This window comes from Periophthalmus magnuspinnatus, chromosome 9, assembly GCF_009829125.3.
Source record: "Periophthalmus magnuspinnatus isolate fPerMag1 chromosome 9, fPerMag1.2.pri, whole genome shotgun sequence".
Taxonomy (NCBI): domain Eukaryota; kingdom Metazoa; phylum Chordata; class Actinopteri; order Gobiiformes; family Gobiidae; genus Periophthalmus; species Periophthalmus magnuspinnatus.
This window is the reverse complement of record NC_047134.1, coordinates 29,170,556-29,192,401: the sequence shown is the minus strand read 5'-3', so window position 1 is coordinate 29,192,401 and position 21,846 is coordinate 29,170,556. Positions and strand designations below refer to the sequence as shown.

Below are 21,846 nucleotides of genomic sequence, written 5' to 3'. Positions count from 1 at the left end.
TTATTGTGAGAAGAAACAATTGTGTGATTTTTCACAATCACTGGCACCAAGTTCAAACAACAGCAGAGTCCTTCATTTTCTTCACTACCTTTGTCTAAAAGATTACCATTCCTCAAATATGTGACTTTTATGAAATCAAACATTCTGACTGCAAGGTTCTTGTCACATAAACAGCAAGAAAAAGCAACCTTTTCGAGTAAAGATTGAATTGAACTTTTCACCTAAAATATCCACGATTATTATTTTGTATTATTATTATTATTATTATTATTATTATTATTATTATACTGTGGCCAATCACAATCAGTTACCTGGTCCAGTCCAAAAATGTGGCCCCCAGAAATGCATCACATGGTAAAAATGACACTAAACTGACAAACATTTCTTGAATAAATAAATATAATTTTGAGCGTTTTTGTTCATAGATGAATCTTTTGCTGTGTATGGATTTTTACAATTTAATCTGCACAATTGGCATTTTTGAGGACCTTGCACTGTGACCAGGTTGGTTAATGTTAAGGTAGTAATATCGTGAGGAAGTTCTAAGAGGTCATTCTTGAATAAGGCAGCTATAGAACAGAGGGAATCATTTTTTATCATTTTAGCTGTTTTTTTAATGTTGCTTTATTTACTTATTAAGCTGGCTGATTTCTAACCACTTTTAATACCGTAATCATGCTCTCAAGCAATCTTTCAGAAGAATGACATTTCAATAAATACTTTTTTCTTGTTCCTATCTTTTTATAATAATTTTTTACATCGATCCATCATTCATCTCCAATTTTTCCTGGCCTTTTAACCATCACTTTACACCTGAATCTAAACATTTGTGCATGTTAATACAATTTTCATATGAAACATTGTTGACAAATGAATTGAGACATTGTAAAAAAGTAAAGGCTGTGAGCAGTGAATCATCAGACATTGTAAACTCCAGAGCACAAGATGGAGCTGTGTTTAGATCAGCACAGACCATATATTACACTAACGCATAATGTCAACAGTTATCAAAAACTTGCGAGTGCTATTAGGCTGTTTTTTACAGATGGCCCAGTGAGAAAGCAAAGTAACCTAAAGTCCATTATTTTGCCCAATTCAGTTATTTTTAGCTTGTAGCCACCAACCAATATAATGCTTTTTGTACTATGGAAAGACAGAATACAGCTAAACTATTCACATTGTTTGTTTTTTAGTTTTTTCAACCTTTGACCTCTATTGTTGTTTCCCAAAACAATGCAGATTTGGTTCTGCATTTCAACACATTTTGACAGCCTTTTATGCAACTACTAATTTAATTATGCAACTACAAATGATTTTTTTTCTTAATTCTTTATTTAATATTGTCACACCTGATTCCCAGGCCCATCACCACAAAGTGTGGGGTTCATTTTCAGTATTTAATGTTTGTTGTTGGGTTTACAGTGAAAGGCGGCTGGTGATTCTGCTGTGAAGAGCACTTTAACCAGTTTATGCTGATGTTGTGTCCTTGAGCAAGACGCTTTGGCCACCTTGTGTGTGTGTGAATGTAACTGGTTAGATGTTGGTGCAGTCATGCCTCTTGTTATAGGGCCCAGGGCTGCTCTACCTTTAAGATAAGTTTACAGGCACCAAGTGCAAAGAATGACTGACCACAGAACAACTTGCACTAGGAGCACCGCTACAGTAAAATGAGCCATTTACAGCAGATTCTGCAAAGTTCTGAAGGCTCCTCCTGCTGGCTAAAGGTATATTAAGCTGCACAAGGGATTTGGTGTTTGAAAATTCCACATATTTTAATACATTGTGACTTCAATTAAGGGAGTGGTTTTGATAAATCATAAATAAATAAAATAAATATTGAAGAGTTTGTCAAATTTTTATAGTACATTGCCAGGTTTCTGTATGTGTAAATTTGTAAATGGATAGCCTTTGTGCATTATTAGGTGTACTTTATCGTAGGCATATTACACATAAACTCAAAAAACAAAGTGCTTAGGGAAAGGTTGTCAGGTGATAGGATACAAATTATGGCAGTGTTTTTCTCTGAATTAGAGGATGAAGAGACCTACAGAGAATTGGCTACTTCTACTTTTGTGGGAATTTATATATATATATATATATATATATATATATATATATATATATATATATATATATATATATATATATATATATATATATATAATTACACCAAGCCACCAAACAATTTATTAGCTTGGTGTATGAGAAATGATTTTGGTATTTACTTTATTTTTCAGTAAGTCAGTGGGCAGAAAAGGCAGTACAAATTCCCTATTCCGTTCTTCATCATATAAGTAGGCCTACTTTTGCATGTTTTATAATTTTATGCTGTATTTCCAGTGTATTCCACCAGAGCCTGTCCGTGCGTCAGTGGCTCGTTTAAACAGCGTCGCGCCGGATTTATACCGATCGCAAGCGGGTCCGGTCCGTACTTTAAGCGGGTCACTTACAGAAAGCCTGTTACACCGACGACGACAACTGCGCTGCGTATAAGCACAGCACTTTCAAGTGGGCTCACGCAATATGACTTTTAAACCTCATAACACCCCTGCCATACCCGCGAAAATGGACTACTTGCCGGTACTTTCTGCAGACCCGCGCCTTACCCTGACCCGCACTCCGCCGGGGTCGGTGTGGCAGGGCGCACTGATTTTAAGGACTCTAGTCTTGCCAGAGCCGCGCGAGTCCGGTACCGCATCGTATTTGCGGTCAGTGTATACACGGCGTCACGTCACGTACGGTCACGACTCAGGCCCGCTGCTGCTCTGTGATTGGCTGAAAGTGCTCATCCGGGTATTGAGGCACAAAGCGCCCGCCCACCAGCTAAAGGTACCAATATGGCGGAGGTAAGAGGGAAAACAGGGGAGAAGCTACCGTATGTAACTCGATATTTGTAACATTTTGGCTTCGTATTTCCACCTTGTATGCTATCGATTGGGTGTATAACGCTTTTTGCCACGTATACACCGTGATTTGGGGCTCGATGTTGTGTTTTTGATCGTTAAAGTACGTTTAAAGGCCAGGTCTGATCCTCCACTCGCAGGCCGCTGCGCCGTCGCTCTCAGCTGTAGCGTAGCGGCTGTGTAAATTGATACGTAAATTTAATGTTAGCTTGCCGTTGAGAGGAAAAAAAACAATAACATCCAAGTTTGATTATTAGAAAATGATTTTTACTCCACTGGGCTATTGTGTGATAAGTTTGTCGCTTATAATGTTGATGTCTGTCGAATGTAAAGCCGCGCAAAGGCACAAATTAGTGTTTGTTGTCCGATGCATTGGTTTTCTGAGGCTAAGCTAACACTTTGAGAAGCCGACACAGCATAGATCGCAAGCCCTCCGTGAAATCCCTATCAAATGACACAGATTTATCGCATTTTACTAAGATGCGCAGAAATAAGCGTGGGTTGTGGCTTTAATTTTGTTTAGTGTCGCGTTTTTATACAGTTTTTTGCAGGTTAGTGGTTTGATAATTGTCCATTTACACCAGTGCCGTGAGCGCTGCTTCGCCGTCCGTCTGTTTTGGTGGGAAAACGAAGCCGTTTAAATTCCGTGACAGAAACTATTGCTTTTAACTGTAAATATGCCAATTTATCTGCAAATATAGCCATATGTTCCACCTTTTCTCAATTATTATTCATTTCCGCGTTTCTTTTTTGCAGGCTTCCCTAGGGAGTTCAAGCCCAGGTAAGATGTATGCTTTGCTTGACAGTATAGACAACAAATTACTGATTCATAATAAATACATCTAATGGATTTGAAGGTATAAATTGTAAACCAATACTAAGGCCTCTCACAATAATTACCATACAGTTTTTTCTATTTATCATACTTTTTTTGCACAAGGAGTGACTTTTTTCTGTTTATATTTTGTACTGCCAATGGTCATTATTTTGAAATATCAGCTGGCTTGTATAGATTGCATATTTTTTTATTGTAACAGATACTCATTGCAACTCCTGTTATATGATATATAACCTTATTTTGAAAAAGCATCAAATGTCTGGGATTTGGATGGTGTGTGGATAACATATCAGTGGCATTAAGTGGCTTAATATTATAAATTATTGTGATTTTTTTTTTTGTAACAGTTGTTATTGTGATCTAATCATAATTGTAACTGAGAATGTAACACATATTTTTCCCTTTTTTTTTTTCTTCAGTTGGCTCTTTATCGTCAGAGGATCATGACTTTGATCCCACAGCAGAGATGTTAGTCCATGAGTACGATGATGAGAGGACTTTAGAGGAGGAAGAGTCTCAGGAAGGAGGCAGCAACATCAGTTCGGAGCTTGCAGATCTGGAGAAGGTAAAAATGGATACATACATATATACAAGTTTATAATTTTCTGATGGTCTTTGTGTAAAATATGATGGAGAGTCAAACTGCTACAGAACTTGTGAATATATAATTATATATATTATAATATGTTATGTGATATTTTAATGCTTTTGCATTTCATTTAATGCAATTGTTTCAAAGATGTGCATAATTAGAACTTTGTATACACTGGCTATAATGAGAGAAAAATGCAAAAAATATAAATAAATGGAAACCAAACTGTAATATTTAATAGAGTATGCAAATATTTTCCTTAATTGTCTTTGTTAATTTGACAACATGTACAGACTTAGAAATGTGCTAAATCAGAAATGTGCTAATTGCAAAAAAAGATTTTATCAGTATCATAAAAGATGGTGATACATTATCAATAGATGACATTATTGTTGATGTATTAATAACACTCCATATAAACTGACTGCATGACTGAATGCACAGTAATATAAAATTTAATGGCTTTTTTGTATTTTTCAGGAGGGAAACATGCCGCTGGAAGAGTTGTTGGCGATGTATCGGTGTGAAGCCTCTGTTGGCTCCAGTATAGACAGTTCTTCAGGCGATCTGACCGATGAGCTGCCAGACATGACGTTAGACAAGGTAATCCTGAGTTTTGATCACACCCACATATTTTCTATGTGGTAATATTTAGTGTAGAATTGTATCTGTATTTGATAACCTTGTGTTATGTTAATGCTACCATATTAATCTACTCATGTATTTCATTTCCCTAGTTAATGTCTGTCTATATATGTAAATTTAACACTCAACTGAATAAATTACAAATCTGTAGATTGGTTAGGTCTGAAACTAATTAGCTTTTTTTTTTCTTTTTTTTTTCCTATCAAACATTTATTTCTATTGTATATATTTTGTATATTACGCATTTTAAGCAGATGAAGGTGGAAATATAACCAAAAAATAGTTTGTTCTTTTTATGACATTTTATTTAATAATGCCATTGTCTTTGTTAACCCTTTAAGGACTGAGCACACTATGGGCCAGTATAGGTCACCTAGACTTTTATTCTTTTATTAGCCATAAAAATCATCTTAAACGAAGTATCAGAATTTACTGCATTTTTTCACACAACTACTTCTATTTTACATATCCATCCGTATTTTTTCTTTTACGCATCGAATAAATGACTGGGAAAATCCCCGCAGCACCGCGCTCTCATTCGTCACCTTCGAGGGACAACAGAGGCAGATTACCGTAATGATGGCAAAATATTTAGTGTGCCTCCGCTTTGAGTCGCCGTTTGAATTTACATGAGAGCACGACTGGAGTTACGCTGCTGGAAAGTCCGCAACCACACTCTATCGGCAACGATAGCCTTCGACGCTATAGGGTTAAAAAACATTTTCAAGTCTGCATGAACCAGAACCAGACTATTAAAAATGGTTAACTATTATTTTTAATAGTCATTTTAATAGTCTAGTAGTTCTGTGTACAGAAATCATTTAATATTTTAATTAACATTTTATTAAATTCATTGATTACATATTGTATGAGTATGTAATTTTTGTGTTTAAATAATTTCATGTGTGACCCAATAATATTTGTCTATGTATGTAGTATTAAATTGTGTTGTTTGTAATTGGTATATAGTAATGCTGTTTTCTAATGGGGCGTGTGCTTGTGCCACAGGAGGAGATAGCCAAAGATCTGCTGTCGGGGGACTACGAGGAGGAGACTCAGTCCTCTGCTGATGATCTGACTCCATCCGTCACCTCACACGAGACCACAGACTTCTTCCCCAGAACCCTGCGATGTAAGTCCTTAAAACTTCACATTGTTTTCTTGTTTGATTGTAATTGTAATAAAACTAAAAAAAAAAAATTTTTTATAGATGAAGAATTCTTATAGATAGATTTCTACATTATTATTTGTAAAGGCTAGTCCAAAAATGGCACTCTTGTTGACAGTGCTGGAAAAATCACAGCAATTGAAGGAATCTCTTATAATAATGTAGTATTTTTAAAAAGATTTTTTTTTTTTTTTCAGCAAATGCCATTTCTGATGGAGATAAAGAGTCAGATTGTGATGATGACGGCCCGAGCCCTGAAGACTCCAGAAAAGTACAGAACTCATTTATTATACTCATACTATGTTCTAATGTCTACAATAATGCAAGCTGATATATTATATGCATTTTCTTTTAGGAAATCCAAGTGGGCTCTGAATACCAGGCAGAAGTCCCCTCTTGCCTATGTCACTACAAGGATGAGGAAAATGGTAATTGTTTTTCTATGTTTTGCCTCCATTGTTTAGGACTTAAGAGTCACTAGGCCTGCATGATATTGGAAACTATTGCAATATAATTTTTATGTAATGCCATATTGATATTATCGCTTTTATTTATTATACAGTATTACAAAATACAGTTAATCAGTTACATTTTTTTTTTTTTCTTCATTATAAAAACTACATTTCTGTCCAGTGGAGTGCTGTGGTGGTGTGCTGCATTAAGTATGTTGTGATATTGATAATTGTGTTAGCCAGTATTGAGATATCATTACTTTTGTGCTGCCCTAATTGACACCAGTTTGAATAACATGTTCATCTCTTCAGCTTATGAAGAAGAGGATGAGTTGTTGTGGAGCCCGGCGACTTTGTCAGAAAACAAAGTTCGGAGTTTCCTCATTGATGTGGCATCGCGGACGTTTGAGGAGAAATTGGGATGTGACAAAGCAGGGCCACACGTGAGGGACAATGAGCAGGTTAGACTATTATACTCTAATTGCATTAAGGTTAATTTGTTTGCAATAAGTGTTCAGTAGACATAAACAAAACTACAAAACAATATGGTGACTTCCATAAGTGCATTCACAAAAACATTTGATGGATTTCATGTTTTCACTAAACATGAAATCCATCAATTTTTTTGTATAAATATAAGTCAAATATTGACTCCTTGTGGCATGAGTTTATATCTTTTCAAGAACTGGGTATATGCTAAAAAACGTAATATTCAGCCTATCAATAATTTCTGCCATAACTGTATGCCAATATACTAAGTGGTGGTGGTAGTCGACGGCAACAAGTATGGGAGTAAATCATACAATTGTTCATTTGAGTATTATTGAGTATTTGTGTACATTTGTCATAGGCTTTGCATGAGCTGGTAAAGTGTAACTACAACACCCGGGAAGCACTGGAGAGATACTGCAGTCACCTCAAGTCCTCAAAAGGTATGTATGTTTAAAATATGCGATATCGATAGGGCTTGTATAAGTTAGTTAAAACAATATTATTTGGTCAACTGCATTTTTATTTAGTTTCCAATAATGTTTTGACTATGGTCATACTAGAATGAGTAAATTGATATAGGACTACTTAATTCGGTTTTGTGTAGGATTGCAACAATGGACTATTATTACTTCTATTGGCATTTATTTTGTTGTTTTTAAGACAGATTAGTGTAAGCATGTACCAAAGAGCTTTCTCAAATTTGAAAATGTATTATTCTTGTGAGTTTAACATATATTGATTTTATCAGAATTAATGCATTTAAAAATCAAAATGACAAGTTTAAACTGGCTTTATGTCTGCAAATAAATATTGTTTCATAGCTCTTATTTCTGTGTAAATAGCGGTTTTTGAGCTGTTCGAGTTCCAGTTCAGATGTAGTCTTGTGAGTGCAGTTTGGGTCAGATACATAGAAAAGTAATAGTTTTGAGCGCTTTGGCTCCATCACCAGGACACATCTTTACTCAAACAAGAATTTCCTTCTTTTTATTAATTGACTTGATGATTCCTATTAATGATGGCATCCCTCATTGGATGTTTTTTTTTCAGAAAAATCCCCTCCGTGGTCAGAAGAGGAGTGTAAAAACTTTGAACATGCACTACAGATGTATGATAAGAACTTCCACCTCATCCAGAAACACAAAGTATGACCACAGTCAATTGTTTCCACAAGGAGAAAATTGTGTAAAAAATGACTGCGCTTTTTCTAATTTAATTTTTCACTTCTTCTCAGGTCCCGACCAGAAGTGTAGCAGAGTGTGTGGCGTTTTACTATATGTGGAAGAAGTCTGAACGCTTCGACTTCTTTGTGCAGCAGAATCGATTTGGCAAAAAGAAGTACAGCAGCTATCCTGGTGTAACGTGAGTACTACAGTGAGCTGAAAGTGAAAAATTGTTTAAGGTATTTATTAATAATCAATTAATTGCTTGTAATAATTTGTCAAATTGTTAAATGTGTGCTCATAAAAAAAATAAGTAATGTCAAAGAACCTTCAGAATTTGTGGTAAATAATGAAAGTGAGCTTGTTTTGTAGTCAAGTCCTCAAACTTCTTACACCAAGTACAAGAAGAAAATTGTTGGCTTTCAGGGTACCACCCGATCTAAACCTGGACCGTATCAGGTCTAACTTGGGGCTAAAATGGGACTAAACCATGAAAATATGTAATTCTAATAACTTGAAGGATGAAAAAACCCCTCATATCTCGCTGGTAGTTAAGTGATAATTGTTGTAATGATTACTTCATTGATTGGCTAAATTAAAGAGATTGTGTGGATTTGACTGGTGTATTGTTTCTCTGCAGAGACCTGATGGATCGGCTGGTGGATGAGGCTGAGGGTCTGGCTGTAGACAGCTCTTCGTCTGTGTGTTCTGGAGCCGGAGGAGGGGGGAGACTAGAGACGACCACAGACCAACAGCTCAGTCTGCTCAACTCTATCACAGCCAGCGACCTGACAGGTGCGCTCCTGTCTGCACAACTCAGTCACCTGCCATATACACACTTTCGTCTTGAGTTCATCTCAATAATGAACAGTAGCAGAGAATCCACTTGCACACATTTTTTGATTGATATATTACACATTAATAAAAATGTAATCCATGCAAGTCTTTCTGAACAATGGTTTCCTGTTTTGGTTTCTACTGATGGATCCTTCTGAATTGAACACTGATACACTTATTATTATTATTATTATTATTATTATTATTAATAATAATAATAATAATAATAATAATAATAATAATAATAATAATAATAATAATAATAATAATAATAATGCATTTTATTTATAAGCGCCTTTGAAAACACCCAAGGACACTGAACAAGATAAAAATTTGAAAAAAACATACAAATACAATAAAACATGACAAAAAACTGATTGATCAAAGATGTGTGGTTGGTTACAAGAGATAGGACAGTCTGAACAGGTGAGTTTTGAGTCTGGATTTGTAGAGTGGAAGAGAGTAAGGTGCGGAGATCAGGAGGGAGAGAGTTCCAGAGCTGGGGGGCAGAGCCCTGTTCCCCATGGTCACAAGTCGGGCAGAGGGTACAGTGAGCTGGAGAGAGGAGGAGCGGAGAGTGCGGGCAGGAGCAACAATGTGGAAGAGGTGAGATATGTATGAAGGGGCTAGGTTGTGTATTGCTTTGAAGGTGGTATTTAGTATTTTGAAGTTAATTCTCTGTTTTATGGGGAGCCTGTGGAGTTGTTGTAGGACGGGGGTGATGTGGTGGATAGTGGGGGTCTGTGTTATGACCCGGGCTGCAGAGTTCTGAAGGAGCTGCAGTTTCTGAAGGGATTTATTGGGGAGACCAAAGAGAAGAGAGTTACAGTAATCAATGCGGGAAGTTACAAGGCTGTGGACTAGAATGGCAGTGGTGTTAGGAGTGAGGGAGGGGCGAAGACGAGAGATATTGCGTAAGTGGAAATATGCAGACCGGGTGACATTATTGATGTGTGAGTGAAAGGAAAGTGTACTGTCGAGGATGACACCCAGACTCTTTACCTGAGGGGAAGGATGGACAGTTGAGTTGTTGATGTTGATTGAAAAGCTGTTAGATTTGGAGAGAGTGGATGGGGCGCCTACTAGGAGGACTTATGGTTTCCCACTAACTTTCTCATGCTAAACAGTTCCAAAACACGTGTTGACATAAAGCGCATTCACTGATCATCACTCTTGTCTGTGCTCTTTGCAGCGTTGAGTAACACTGTAGCCACAGTGTGCAGCCCTGCGGAGGTCAGCTGTCTGGACTCCTACTCGTTCTCTCCTCTGGAGACTCTGCACCGCGGACCCCTGAACCACGAGGAGCCCCTTGGCTTCCCGTCCAACGGAGGAGATCCCGACTGCTTGAACATGCTGGACGCAGGTTTCTACCACTCGGACCTGGGCTGTGAGCGGCCGTCCAAAAGACTCAAGATGGCGCTGCCCGACTCATTCATGAGTGACGTGTCTGTGGGCGGTCTGGACTTTGAGTCACGGCGCAGTTCGACTCATCACCACAGAATCACCGGGGCCAAGATGGCCGTCTCCGTCACAGACTTCGGCAGTTTGTCCAACAGTGCAGAGCCCAACGGGTTTCTGAGCGCACACGCGCGGCACCACACGCCGCACACTGCAGCACTTCAGTCCGAGTGATAACTGTCTTCTATTGTACATAAGACTGACCTCATTGGAGAATCCCATTTGTTTAAATTCTATTATATATATCTATATATATGTATATGAATCTACTTTTTCATTTGTGTAATATGACATCAGTGATGTCTACCATATAGAACTAAATCTTGATTTCTCTCAAGAGTTTATATAGCCATTTAATTTTATTTAGTTGCGTTCTTGATGTGTAACGTCCATGTACAGTGGGGCCCGAGGCTGCAGTTGGAGAGTTGTGTATCTTCCTCATATTTAAACACAACATCTCCAGAGCTCCTTCTTATCCTGCCATTTTGTTCAGCTGCCAAATTAGCTTAGTCCTCCTCCTTTAGTGTTGCTGTGTGTGGTTTGAAGTGGTACTTTTAGTGTTTGGTTTACAGGTACTTTTGGGTCACCTCATTCTTTGCATTTGAACGAAACACTAGCATCGAGTGGAGCTGGGGCTAAAGCAGGGGGTGAAACCTGAACTGTCTGGTGTTCTCCCTGTCCTCTCCCTCCTGTCCTTCTCTCCTCTTCCTCTCCTCCTCCTCCTCCCTTTCTCTCTCTCCCTCCCCCTCCATTTCTTTCTTTTATGGAAGCATGTGTGTTGCTGCTGTTTACTTTAAAGTTTAAACTGTTCAAAGTGGCCAAACTGGAACATGTGAATGTCTGTTTTTATTAGAAGTTCAACCCAAATCTCACCTGTAGTTTTATCCATTTTCTTTTTGAATATCATGCCTGGTGTGTTCCTAGTGTCGGCAAACTTTAGTATTCTTATTTAATACGTTAGCTGATAGCCATTGACGTCAATAGTATCTTATCGCATTACATTTATCAGTTATTTCTGAGCCTTTAAGGCAAATCCCAATTGTCATCCCAAATTAGCTGCTCTCTCCACTTAAAGATGGGTGTACCTACTCGCAGTATTTATTTATGGTTACTTCTTTTGCCAGAACTTTGTATATTCTATCGGTCGCCATTTTCTAAGTAGCATTGTTTTTTCTCTCGACTGAAGTCTTTAATTGTGAATTGTACCATGTTTAGCAGGTCATTGTGGATTGGATGCAGTAGTTGTGTTTACTTAATTTATCTATGCATATTTGTGCTATGTTTGTTTTCAGGGGTACATAATGTCCGCCATGTAAATCACCATGACGTTGTCGTCTTTATGTCCTTGCATCCCATAATAAGTTAAAACCAGTCAGAGAATATATTCACTCTTTTGGTTCTTTGCTTCTCATGTAAATACTTAGCAGATAGCCTTTAAAAAGTCTATGACTGACCTCTTACACTTGTGAATCTGTGTTGATACAAAAGTTTTAATTTCTCTGTAAAAGGCAATAATTTGTAGATATGTACAGATCTTTTGGATTTTTCATTTCGTTGGGGTGTTTCAATTTGTTTTTTTTCCATTGTTAAAAAGAAGGGGAAAAATGCCTGATTACCACAACGACAGCGAAATCACGCATGCTAGCTCGCGTCACTGAAAAAAATTACCCATTATGGTGTTGAAATTTTTGTGTTTTCGATTCGCAGTGTAAGTTGATTTTCCTCCCAAATTCTTGAATTGTTGAAAATGTTGTCTCTATTTGTCTTGATGGTTAAAGGGACGACTGCTGCTCGACACTATTGGGGAGCCATATTGTTTTTCTTAAATGCAGTCCTCCAGGCTCTCCCAGCTTTAGCGGTGCAGTGCTTATTTATTTCACCTGTGGCTTGTATAAAGATTTCCGAATGTAAAGGCCATTAAAAGTAGAAGTAGGTTTTTTCACCACCCTGTGAACTCTCGAAAATGTGATTTTATTGGTATAAGACTTGTGTGCAGATGAGCACTAAACACCTTTTATTTTATATTTTGTATTGTGTTTTGAAGTTTAAAAAAAAAAGGAAAAATGGCAGTTGTGATTTTGGAAAAAAGTCCTTTGAAAGAAACACTTACCTTTGTGCATAAAAAAAAACCTACAAAACTCTAAAAATGTATATCCAGAAATATAGACAATCAAACTTCACTATAAGAAATGTTCCAGAAGCTATCTTTATTGTTTATATTAATTGTACATAAACATCGCATTTTTTTTTTCTTTTGGTAAACTTTATTTTGTATTTTCTGTTGTTCTTTAATACCTTGTGTACAGATCCAGAAATAAACCTCTGGTAAAGGTTCGAAAACATGGTCATCATTATTAAAAATACAGCAACCACAAAAAATACTTTATGTACCGATTATAAATACATTTCATATTCTAAAGGCTGTTTTTGGTAGGGTCTAGACTAAAGCACGGAGTATAGCTGCTTAGTACTTTAGATTGGCTTAGGGTCCCTTGTGTAAATACATATCCATATAATTGTGCAATTTCTTTCACAATTCTTAAACACAGTTCTAATGAATCTTAATTTGAGTTTTCTTGCATTGAAATTTCTAGTAGGCTTTGTGCACAGCAACACACTAGCGAGCTCACTGCCTCAAAGCTAACAGTCGCTTTTATTAAAAACTGGAAAACATAAAATAAACAACCAATTAAAATTTAAATGAATTAAAATAAAGACTACCCAATTATTTTTATATGTAGATTGCTTCAGTTTGTTGCATTGTTTTAATATTTATTATACCTCAAAATCAGCATTAGTGTTAGCATCGAGACATCTCTCTTTCTAAACACAGAAGGATCCTCCACTGAAGTATTAATTTTATTTATGTAGTGTCTTCAAATATTTAACTATTTATTAATGTTAGTGTGAATCATCAAAAACCTCACAGAGATACAATAAGACAGGAAGTAGTGACGCTAACAGTGGGGTTGCTGGGTCCTGTTGTGCACAAAACCTATTAGAATTGTATTCAGTCTGGTCTTGGGTAATGCTAAATAAATGCATTGTACACTAAAAAATTGAACTCACACTATGACAGCCAGCCATAAATGACTGTATGCAAACAGTGCACTGACTTTAGGTCTAAAAGCTTTGGCATAAATCTGCACACCAAATAGTAATTACAGTACTGCCAAAAACCCCACAAAATTAAAAGGAGAAGGTAACAGCATTAAACCATCTTACAATGTAGTTACCTCCTCAAAATATACCCAGAGTTCAGTTTTGTTTCATTCACACATCCTGAATTAACAGGCTGTCTGCATCTCCAAAGATCAATGCACTGTTTCACCTTGTGATGTCATTTAGTGGCAGTACCGTAAAGTTAACAGCTCCTTTTACCATTAGCTCAGTAGAGACTAGCAATTCCAGAGCTGAAATCATCCAAATGATTCTAGTGAAGGTGTATGGAGTTAAAAAAAAACAGTGGAGGGTTTCCTGTATTACCACATGACATCACAAGGTTTTCGGTTTTTGAGAAGAACTTAGCCAAAATATGCAGGGTTTGTGTGTTAAACGTGTGAATGAAGGACAAAACATTATAACATAGATCAGAAAATAGCATAATACAGGCCCTTCAAAACATCTTTTGCTACCTGGTCCTTTTTAGTAGTATTTGTAGAGTAAGAAAGTCCTCTGCTAACACCACCTCAGTGCCAGTGCCTTGTAGAGCTTCCTCAGCCTGTCTCTTTAGCTCACAAATATCGTCCCCCTCCCCTTCCTTTTGCAGCGTTGAGGGTTTGTACCTTTGACTAAAATGATACAACACCAGTTTACGCACATTGCATTCCTGGGCCAATGCGGCAGCCATCTTTGGGGTGCTGTGTCCGTGCTCCACTGCCTTCTCCCTCTGCTCATCTCCCAGTGTGGCCTCGTGAACCAAAATATCTGCTGCAGAACACAGTTGCCGAGACGATGAGCCCAGGACAGAGCTACAGTCACCCAGCACACACACCTTTCGCCCCGGGATGTCTTCCTCCAGTACCTCCTCTGGGGTCAGCACACGCCCACAGTCCAGAGTCAGGCTCTGTCCAGACTTCAGACGGCCGTACAGTGGACCTGGTTTAACGCCTGATGGAAAAGTAAAGATCGATATAATAGACAAAAAGTTCATATAATAAGTACATCTATGTGGGACAACGAATGGTAATTGCTCTTTGGTGATTATCTGGTGAGTTTACATTCACGTCTCATGTATTTTCATTATAGTGTCCCAACAAAGTAAATGCATTTAATGGCATAACTTTAATTCAAACTCAGTCAAATTGATCAAATAGAATTCTGTTATTTAACCAGTTTTCTTTAAAGGTACACTATGTAACATTACTGGTGGAAGGTTCACCATTGGCTTAACAGATGACACCAGTAGGTCAGTTCAGATTTTATTTCAAGTAATTTGATGTTGAATACTGATTACTATCTGTAAAAAACAGCTCAATACATAACTTATATATCAAATTTTACTTCTTTTGGGTTCAGATATGATATAAATTTATGACCAAAATATGACATTGCTGGCTCCCCGTTAATCTTTTCTACTGTTTTACTACACATTTCTTATAACTATAATCTAATTACTGTTAAATGGTAACTTGTTACATTACTGTGTAATATGATTGCAGTAATTTTATACTTTGTAAGTAGTTACTGCATAATACTGTTAATCACCAAATTAGCAATTAGCATTAGTAAAGAGTACCTAGTTCCTTGAGCAGTTCAGTCTTGAGCCTCCCCGGCCGGTCTCTCTCCTGAACACAGAAGCCAAAGGAGGGCACTCGATGATACAGCCTGAAGGCCTTCACCTCAAAGCGCTCGTCTTCAAACAGCAGGTAAGTATCAGAGTGGGGATCCAGGGGAATGCTCCGGCCCACCTGCTCCTGCGGGTGGAGGGACCCGTGCTCCATTGTCACCTAAACAACACAGAGATAGAAGTAATATTCCCCTTACATGAAATATAAGGGGAATTCTAATAGATATTTTGGTAATACTAGCAAGTGTAAGTACTATATAGTAATTGCTGGGTTTTGGATGACATCATAACATTCTATAGACCAATAATATTTAATACAGATGATGAAACAGCTACAGTTAATATTGTTAAAAAGCACTTTTTGTTGTTGTAATATAGTACATTCTAGGGTCTAGTCACTAACTGAAATAACCAGGTTTAACATTTGTGCGTATTATTATTATTATTGATAATAATAATAATAATGTGTTGCTTTGCCTGGGATGCTCCACAGCATTCAGTAAACTGATAGCTCTAGCATTTATTCATTTAATTGTGTCTTTATTGCTGATATTATATAACTTGAAAAACATGCATTATTTCTCCAGCTAGGCATTTTCCTTGAAGACAAAAAGTGCCATATAGAGGAACATTCCATGTAAAGCAATATCACCTCAATGGAGACAAGCAGTAACTATACGGTCCTCCAGAAAAATTACATAGTGCACCTTTAAAACTATATTGGCCATAGGAATACTCACACACCTCCCTGCTGAGCTGTCCTTCCTCAGGACTCTGATCAGATGTGGGCTCCAGTTCATGAACTAAAAGAAGAGGAAAAATGCAAGCATTGTTGTAAACACAGTCAGCTAAATACTGAATAAAGTAAATAAAAATAGATCTACTCTTAAAAATCCATACATATTAATTTCAAACATCTACAAACTTAACAAAAAGAGGAAAGTTAACCAGTGAGGCAATATATAAAAAAGTAATAGGGCTGAAAATAGTTAATCAATGAATCTCAATTTATCAACTACTGAAAGAAACTAATGTAGTAAGTCTAATGTAGTAATGTAGAAGAGGTTTTAATACTTAGACAGAGCAGTACTTATATAAAAATGGCATAGACCGAAAATGTAGGTGTAATACTTCAATAATTGTTATATTGAAATATATAACAATTTTGCAGTGTGAACTGCCAACCCTAGGACTGGATGGTGAATTCTCTGCCACTCATTCAGAGTGACAGTGCAGTTCTTAATGACCTAATACCTGCATAAGGGAAGAGCAGCTGTGATGCAGTCAGCCCCAGAGTGACTCTGAGGAGGTGTCTGAGCCCACGAGGTCCAAAGATGTCCACACAGCGGGGTCTCTGTGGGGGATCAGAGGTCATGTTCAGGCTCACAGTGCAGAGCAGACCAGGCAGCCCGAACACGTGGTCCCCATGAAGGTGAGAGATAAACACCTTAGTGATCCTACCTGTGAAGACAACACAAAAAATGATCACTTAATCAAAATTGTAGTGTTGTAACAATACTAAAATTTCAAACTTGATTTCAATATTAAGGAATGGACTCGATACACAATGCCACTTCCAATACCACAATAATAAAAACACTTTTTCTTTAGACAAAATAACATGATTGATCAACATTAAATTATAGCATCAATGTGCCTTTTTAGTATGAGTACTTGCTGATTTAGTATCTAGTTTCAATACTAGTTTTAGTTAGGCTTAGTTGAGTTTCGATATTTTCGACAAAAGTACAAAGCTGGAAATCCATGTGTCCTTGGGCAAGACACTTCACCATCTATAAACCTCTATAAATGTGTAATTCGTATGGTGACTAGGGGGTGAAAGATAACTATGAACATACTAAATAGTCTTTTCTTGGGAAAAGTCTTTTTATGGGAAAGGTTGATTATTGAATAAAAGTAGTCGGCCTTCCGTCAGCCTGACCCTGGGCATGTATTACTATAGAATGAATGCAACTACACCGAATTGTAAAGTAACTGTATGGAATATATTGAAATGATAATCTTCTCTGATCTTTTAGTTATAATTGATTAAAAGTGGTTTAAACCCCATTGGGTCGTGGTCTTCTCCAACTAGGTGATTACGACAAGCTTTTTGATTTTTTGTACCCTTCTAACTTTCAAAGCCCCCCATCTGTCCCAGTAGCTCGAGTCTCCTCACCGGCTCGGAGCTGGCTCTTCATGAGCTGAGTCTGTGTGCCCTCTCCGCAGTCAAACAGCCAACAGTCCCCGTCTGTCCGCAGCACCAGCGCCGATGCCCCGCGGTGAGGAGAAGGGTACGCCGAGCCCGTGCCCAGGAACGTCAGGTCCATGCTCATGATTTACTCAGAAAAATTTCTATTCAGTGAAAGTAAAGCGAAAGCATGAGCCACGCGCCGCATATTTTCAGAACACAAACAGTCGATTAATGATGACGTATGACGCCCGCGACGCTGTTGACGTTAGGCTTTTTGGGCATCAAAACATTAAAAACATCAGCTTTCTCCCATTAATTTGTGAAATAGTAACTGTGTAATAAATAATCATAGAAATCATAAACCATCTATTACACTGACTCATCCAGCAAGCATCATGTGTACATTTTTATGAAGTACATCCAGCCAAGCAAGGAAAGAGCAATAACTGAAAACAAACTGATTTATATATACTTAAAACTGAAATTAACTGGAATTTACATCTACATAAGTTTTAAACCTGGACCGTAGATGGCAGTGCTGAGTAATATAATATGGAAAAAAGCAGGGCGCGTCTCATGTCATTTCTGCTATCCTGCTTCCTCAATTCCTTTTTTTTTTTTTTTTTTTTTTTTTTTTTTTTTTACATTTTTTAAGCTGTCAATCACAAATACTGAGGAAAAAGAGCCAAGCATAAACTACATATTTCTCTTTTCTATGCCCATCCTTCCTTTGTAGGCGGCATCGAGGAATCGAGGAAGCTTAAAGGACGCTTTGAGGAGGCAAGGGAACAGAAATGGGATGCACCCGACTAGCTAACCCGAAGAAGAGTGCGTGAATGGCCGACGTTTTTAGTATGGGGTGTTTATCTTACCTCTAGACAAAAAATAAAACATTTTAATCCGATAGATCGCAGTGGAAATGACAGAAGTGAGTCTGAAGAAGGAACCGGAGGAGTTTAAGCCCGAGGTGGTGGACAGAAGGTGGGATTTTTAGGTGCTAAGTAACGCATTTAAGACACAATTCTGCACCCGGCGGACTACCTTTGAATAAGACGCCATTTTATGATTATTGGGGATTTAATGAGGCACAGACATAATAAATAACATGTAAACAATGTTTGATCTGCCATGATTTGACTTGAAATTTTGAGCGTACCTGTATTTATTTTGTTGGGACGAAACATGAGCACCTCTGACCGGACATAGTCTGTTGCTGTTATCTCATTATACCAGAATTATTCCATGCATGATCTAACTGAGGAAGGACATACTTATATTGGGTCTCACTAAGTACAAATTCAGCAAAGTTATATCTTAAGAGTTTACAAATACCTTTATGTTATTGTCTTGCAGTGTATTCAATGAGCTGGAAGGTAACCCAGAATGCAAAGGTAAGAAACACCTGCTGTTTGGTGGGATATCAGTTTTATCTGTGATTCTGTGTAAAAATACTAAATGCATTGAGATTATTATAGCAGAGTAAAGGTGCACACAACACTATACGCTTTTTTCTGGTACAGGGGTCCACCACCTACTTGTCTCCATGAGGATGTTGTTGCTTTGTCTGGATTGTTCTACTGTATGGCATCAATCTTCATTGGAACAAGCAGATGACATGACCAGGCAAAGTTACTAGTCAGATCCATGGAGAAGTTATAATTGGTTGTAATTACAAACACACAATGGTAGTAGTGATGCATGGGGTTCAGAGTGTTGAAAAATGTGCATTGTTGCCATAGTGATTAAAGGTGCTCTATTTTAACCTTTACCTAAAGTCTTAAAAACAGTTTGCAGTGGTTCAAAGTTATTCCTCACTTACCTTAGGCATTCCAGGCATCGTAATTATTCACACTGATGAGTTTATAAGCAGTTTTCACAACTTTTAGAGACCAAAGTGGAGTTTTGTTGCTAACAACAACCAGCATGCTAACATGCACTTCCTGATTATTGGACAATAAAAGACTTTTTAATTAGATGCAGGCAGCACACAGATTCTTATTTTGACCTTAAGACCTTTAAAACCTTTAAAACCTTTAAAAAAGATATTACGTAAAAAAAGATATTACAACTACATTTTTTCAAAGCTTTTTTTTAGCAGTACACCGTGGTTGAATACATGAAAGACAAGGTTATGTGGTTTACAAGGTTAATGCCATACTGTGTAACATTACTTACCAAGTAATAACATATAAATATTAGTTTTGTGTTGTTTGTGTTACTGCATATTGGCTTCATTGCAAGGTCATGTTTGTAAATGACAATCTTGTATGTGCCCTGCAGGTGTCCAGAGCTCAGAAGACACCACCGCAGATTTTCTCCACATTAAAGAAGAACAAGAGGAAGTGAAAATCAAACAGGAGCCGCTCCAAGATTTCATCCGTGTTTGTGTAAAGAGTGAGGAGGAGGAGGAGGAAGAGGAGGAGATCCTTAAAGATGAGAGCGGAGAGGACACCGATCCAGAACCAGAATTAGAGGAACATCCAGAACCCAACACACTAAAATGTCCAGTTTGCAATAAAAGTTTTGAGAAGAAGCGGAATCTAAGAAACCACATGAAGGTCCACACTGGTGTAAAACCATACAGCTGTTCAGTTTGTGGAAAGGACTTTGCATATTTACTCACATTTAAAGCCCACATGAGGATTCATACAGGAGAGAAACCTTTTAAATGTTCTTTTTGTACAATGGAGTTTGCGACGGACTATTTACTCAAAGTACACACGAGGGCTCACACAGGGGAAGAACCATTCAGGTGTTCAGTTTGTGCGAAGGAATACACAACTGACAACCTACTCAAAATTCACATGAGGACACATACAGGCGAGAGACCATTCAGCTGTTCGTTTTGTTCTAAGAGTTTCATGTTGAACAGCAGTTTAAGAAATCATTTGAGAATTCACACAGGGGAACGACCTTTCAGGTGTTCAGTTTGTGAGAAAGATTTCACCGAGAAGGGTCATCTAATAGCACATATGAGGACCCATACGGGAGAGAGACCATTCAAATGTTCAACTTGCGATAAAGGTTTTACAGTAGTTGGCGCACTGAGACAACACATGCGAATTCATAGTGGAGACAAGCCTTACAAATGCTCAAAATGCGCAAAAGAGTTTAATGTGCAGTGTTCGTTAAAAAGACACATGAGGACTCATGAAGAGGCGCAGAGTCGTGCAGAGGAGAGGTTGTATGCCTGTCCGTTCTGTGCCAAGAGTTACACCGAGAGCAGTAATCTAAAGATCCACATGAGGATTCACACAGGAGAGAGACCTTTCAGGTGTTCAGTTTGTAACAGTGACTTTCCACAGAAGAGTTCACTAAAAAGACACATGACGATCCACACGGGAGAGAAGCCGTTCCCATGTCCCGTGTGTGCGAAGGAGTTTAGAGTCAAAGGGGATCTGCAGGTTCATATGAAGAGGATACACAAATCACAGAAACAAACTAAAAAGAAAAAGGCTTAACTTGAACACAAAATTATGTATACTGTATTTTGAAAAGGTTAAAATTAGATAAGTTTTGGATAAATGAATTTCATGCAAATATTTACTAATTATGATAGAACTGTAATAGCACCAGACTTGTTTTTCACACTTTGATGGAAACGGAATAAACTGTGTTAAACTATGAGCTTTTATGTTGAGTTTTATTTGTTGAGTTTTTAGTCAGAGTTTAGAGTTTGTTACTTTAGGTTTTGCTATTCACGAAAATGTGGTAGAGGATCATGACACCCCAAGTATTACGAATCAATATCCATGAGATTCAACATGAGATTTTGACAGTTTACATACCCAATTTTTGGGATTCATTTTAATATTTTTGCTGTTAATTTAGCACTGCTTTTTGGAACTACAGCCGCTAAAGAGAAGTAACTTAGCAAAGCTGACCTTTTTTTGTCCAAATCCAAGTGAACACATGGGTGGAAAAAAGTCATAAATAAATAATCAAGATTTTGTTCCATCCCTACTAAGCATATTTAAACTAAGCATCTCATAGTTCGTTAAGACAGGTGTGGCCACAGAAGTAGCTAAACACTTTTGAGTATAGGGAGTAAACTGGTTAGCACAAACTGGGTAGAATTCTGTTGGGAATTCCAGGTACCACAGTGGGGCACCAGTGGCAAAAAAACTGGCCTATCCTTAAGCAACACTTCTCCCACATTGCCTAATAGGAAAATGGTGTGTGTGAATGTTGGCAGTCTGCCCCAAAGCAGCTGTGGCTACAATAGTAACTTACCACCACAGAGCGTGGAGTGAATAAATACACAAAATTATAAAGAGACTTCCAGCATCTGGAAAGTTCTAAATAAGTCTAAAGCATT

General features: G+C 37.6%; 3 protein-coding genes across 3 annotated transcripts; 2 read left to right on the top strand and 1 right to left on the bottom strand.

The window, feature by feature from the left end:
• The first annotated feature begins 2,797 nt into the window (after positions 1-2,797).
• LOC117375986 (mesoderm induction early response protein 3-like) lies at positions 2,798-12,739 on the top strand. The gene is made up of 13 exons (XM_033972387.2): positions 2,798-2,846; positions 3,660-3,684; positions 4,161-4,306; positions 4,814-4,936; positions 5,987-6,110; positions 6,344-6,417; positions 6,502-6,574; positions 6,911-7,059; positions 7,449-7,530; positions 8,138-8,232; positions 8,322-8,449; positions 8,891-9,045; positions 10,280-12,739. The coding sequence occupies exons 1-13, from the start codon at positions 2,838-2,840 to the stop codon at positions 10,717-10,719; spliced, it is 1,623 nt and encodes a 540-aa protein (XP_033828278.1). The 5' UTR covers positions 2,798-2,837; the 3' UTR covers positions 10,720-12,739.
• On the bottom strand, positions 12,734-17,778 carry elac1 (elaC ribonuclease Z 1). The gene is made up of 5 exons (XM_033972937.2): positions 17,514-17,778; positions 16,589-16,795; positions 16,079-16,137; positions 15,284-15,494; positions 12,734-14,655 (listed from the first exon to the last, which is right to left on the bottom strand). The coding sequence occupies exons 1-5, from the start codon at positions 17,668-17,670 to the stop codon at positions 14,177-14,179; spliced, it is 1,113 nt and encodes a 370-aa protein (XP_033828828.1). The 5' UTR covers positions 17,671-17,778; the 3' UTR covers positions 12,734-14,176.
• A 534-nt stretch (positions 17,779-18,312) lies between these two features.
• Positions 18,313-21,154, top strand: LOC129456497 (zinc finger protein 501-like). Its single transcript, XM_055223976.1, has 3 exons — positions 18,313-18,509; positions 18,882-18,919; positions 19,809-21,154. The coding sequence occupies exons 1-3, from the start codon at positions 18,448-18,450 to the stop codon at positions 20,987-20,989; spliced, it is 1,281 nt and encodes a 426-aa protein (XP_055079951.1). The 5' UTR covers positions 18,313-18,447; the 3' UTR covers positions 20,990-21,154.
• The last annotated feature ends 692 nt before the right edge of the window (positions 21,155-21,846 follow it).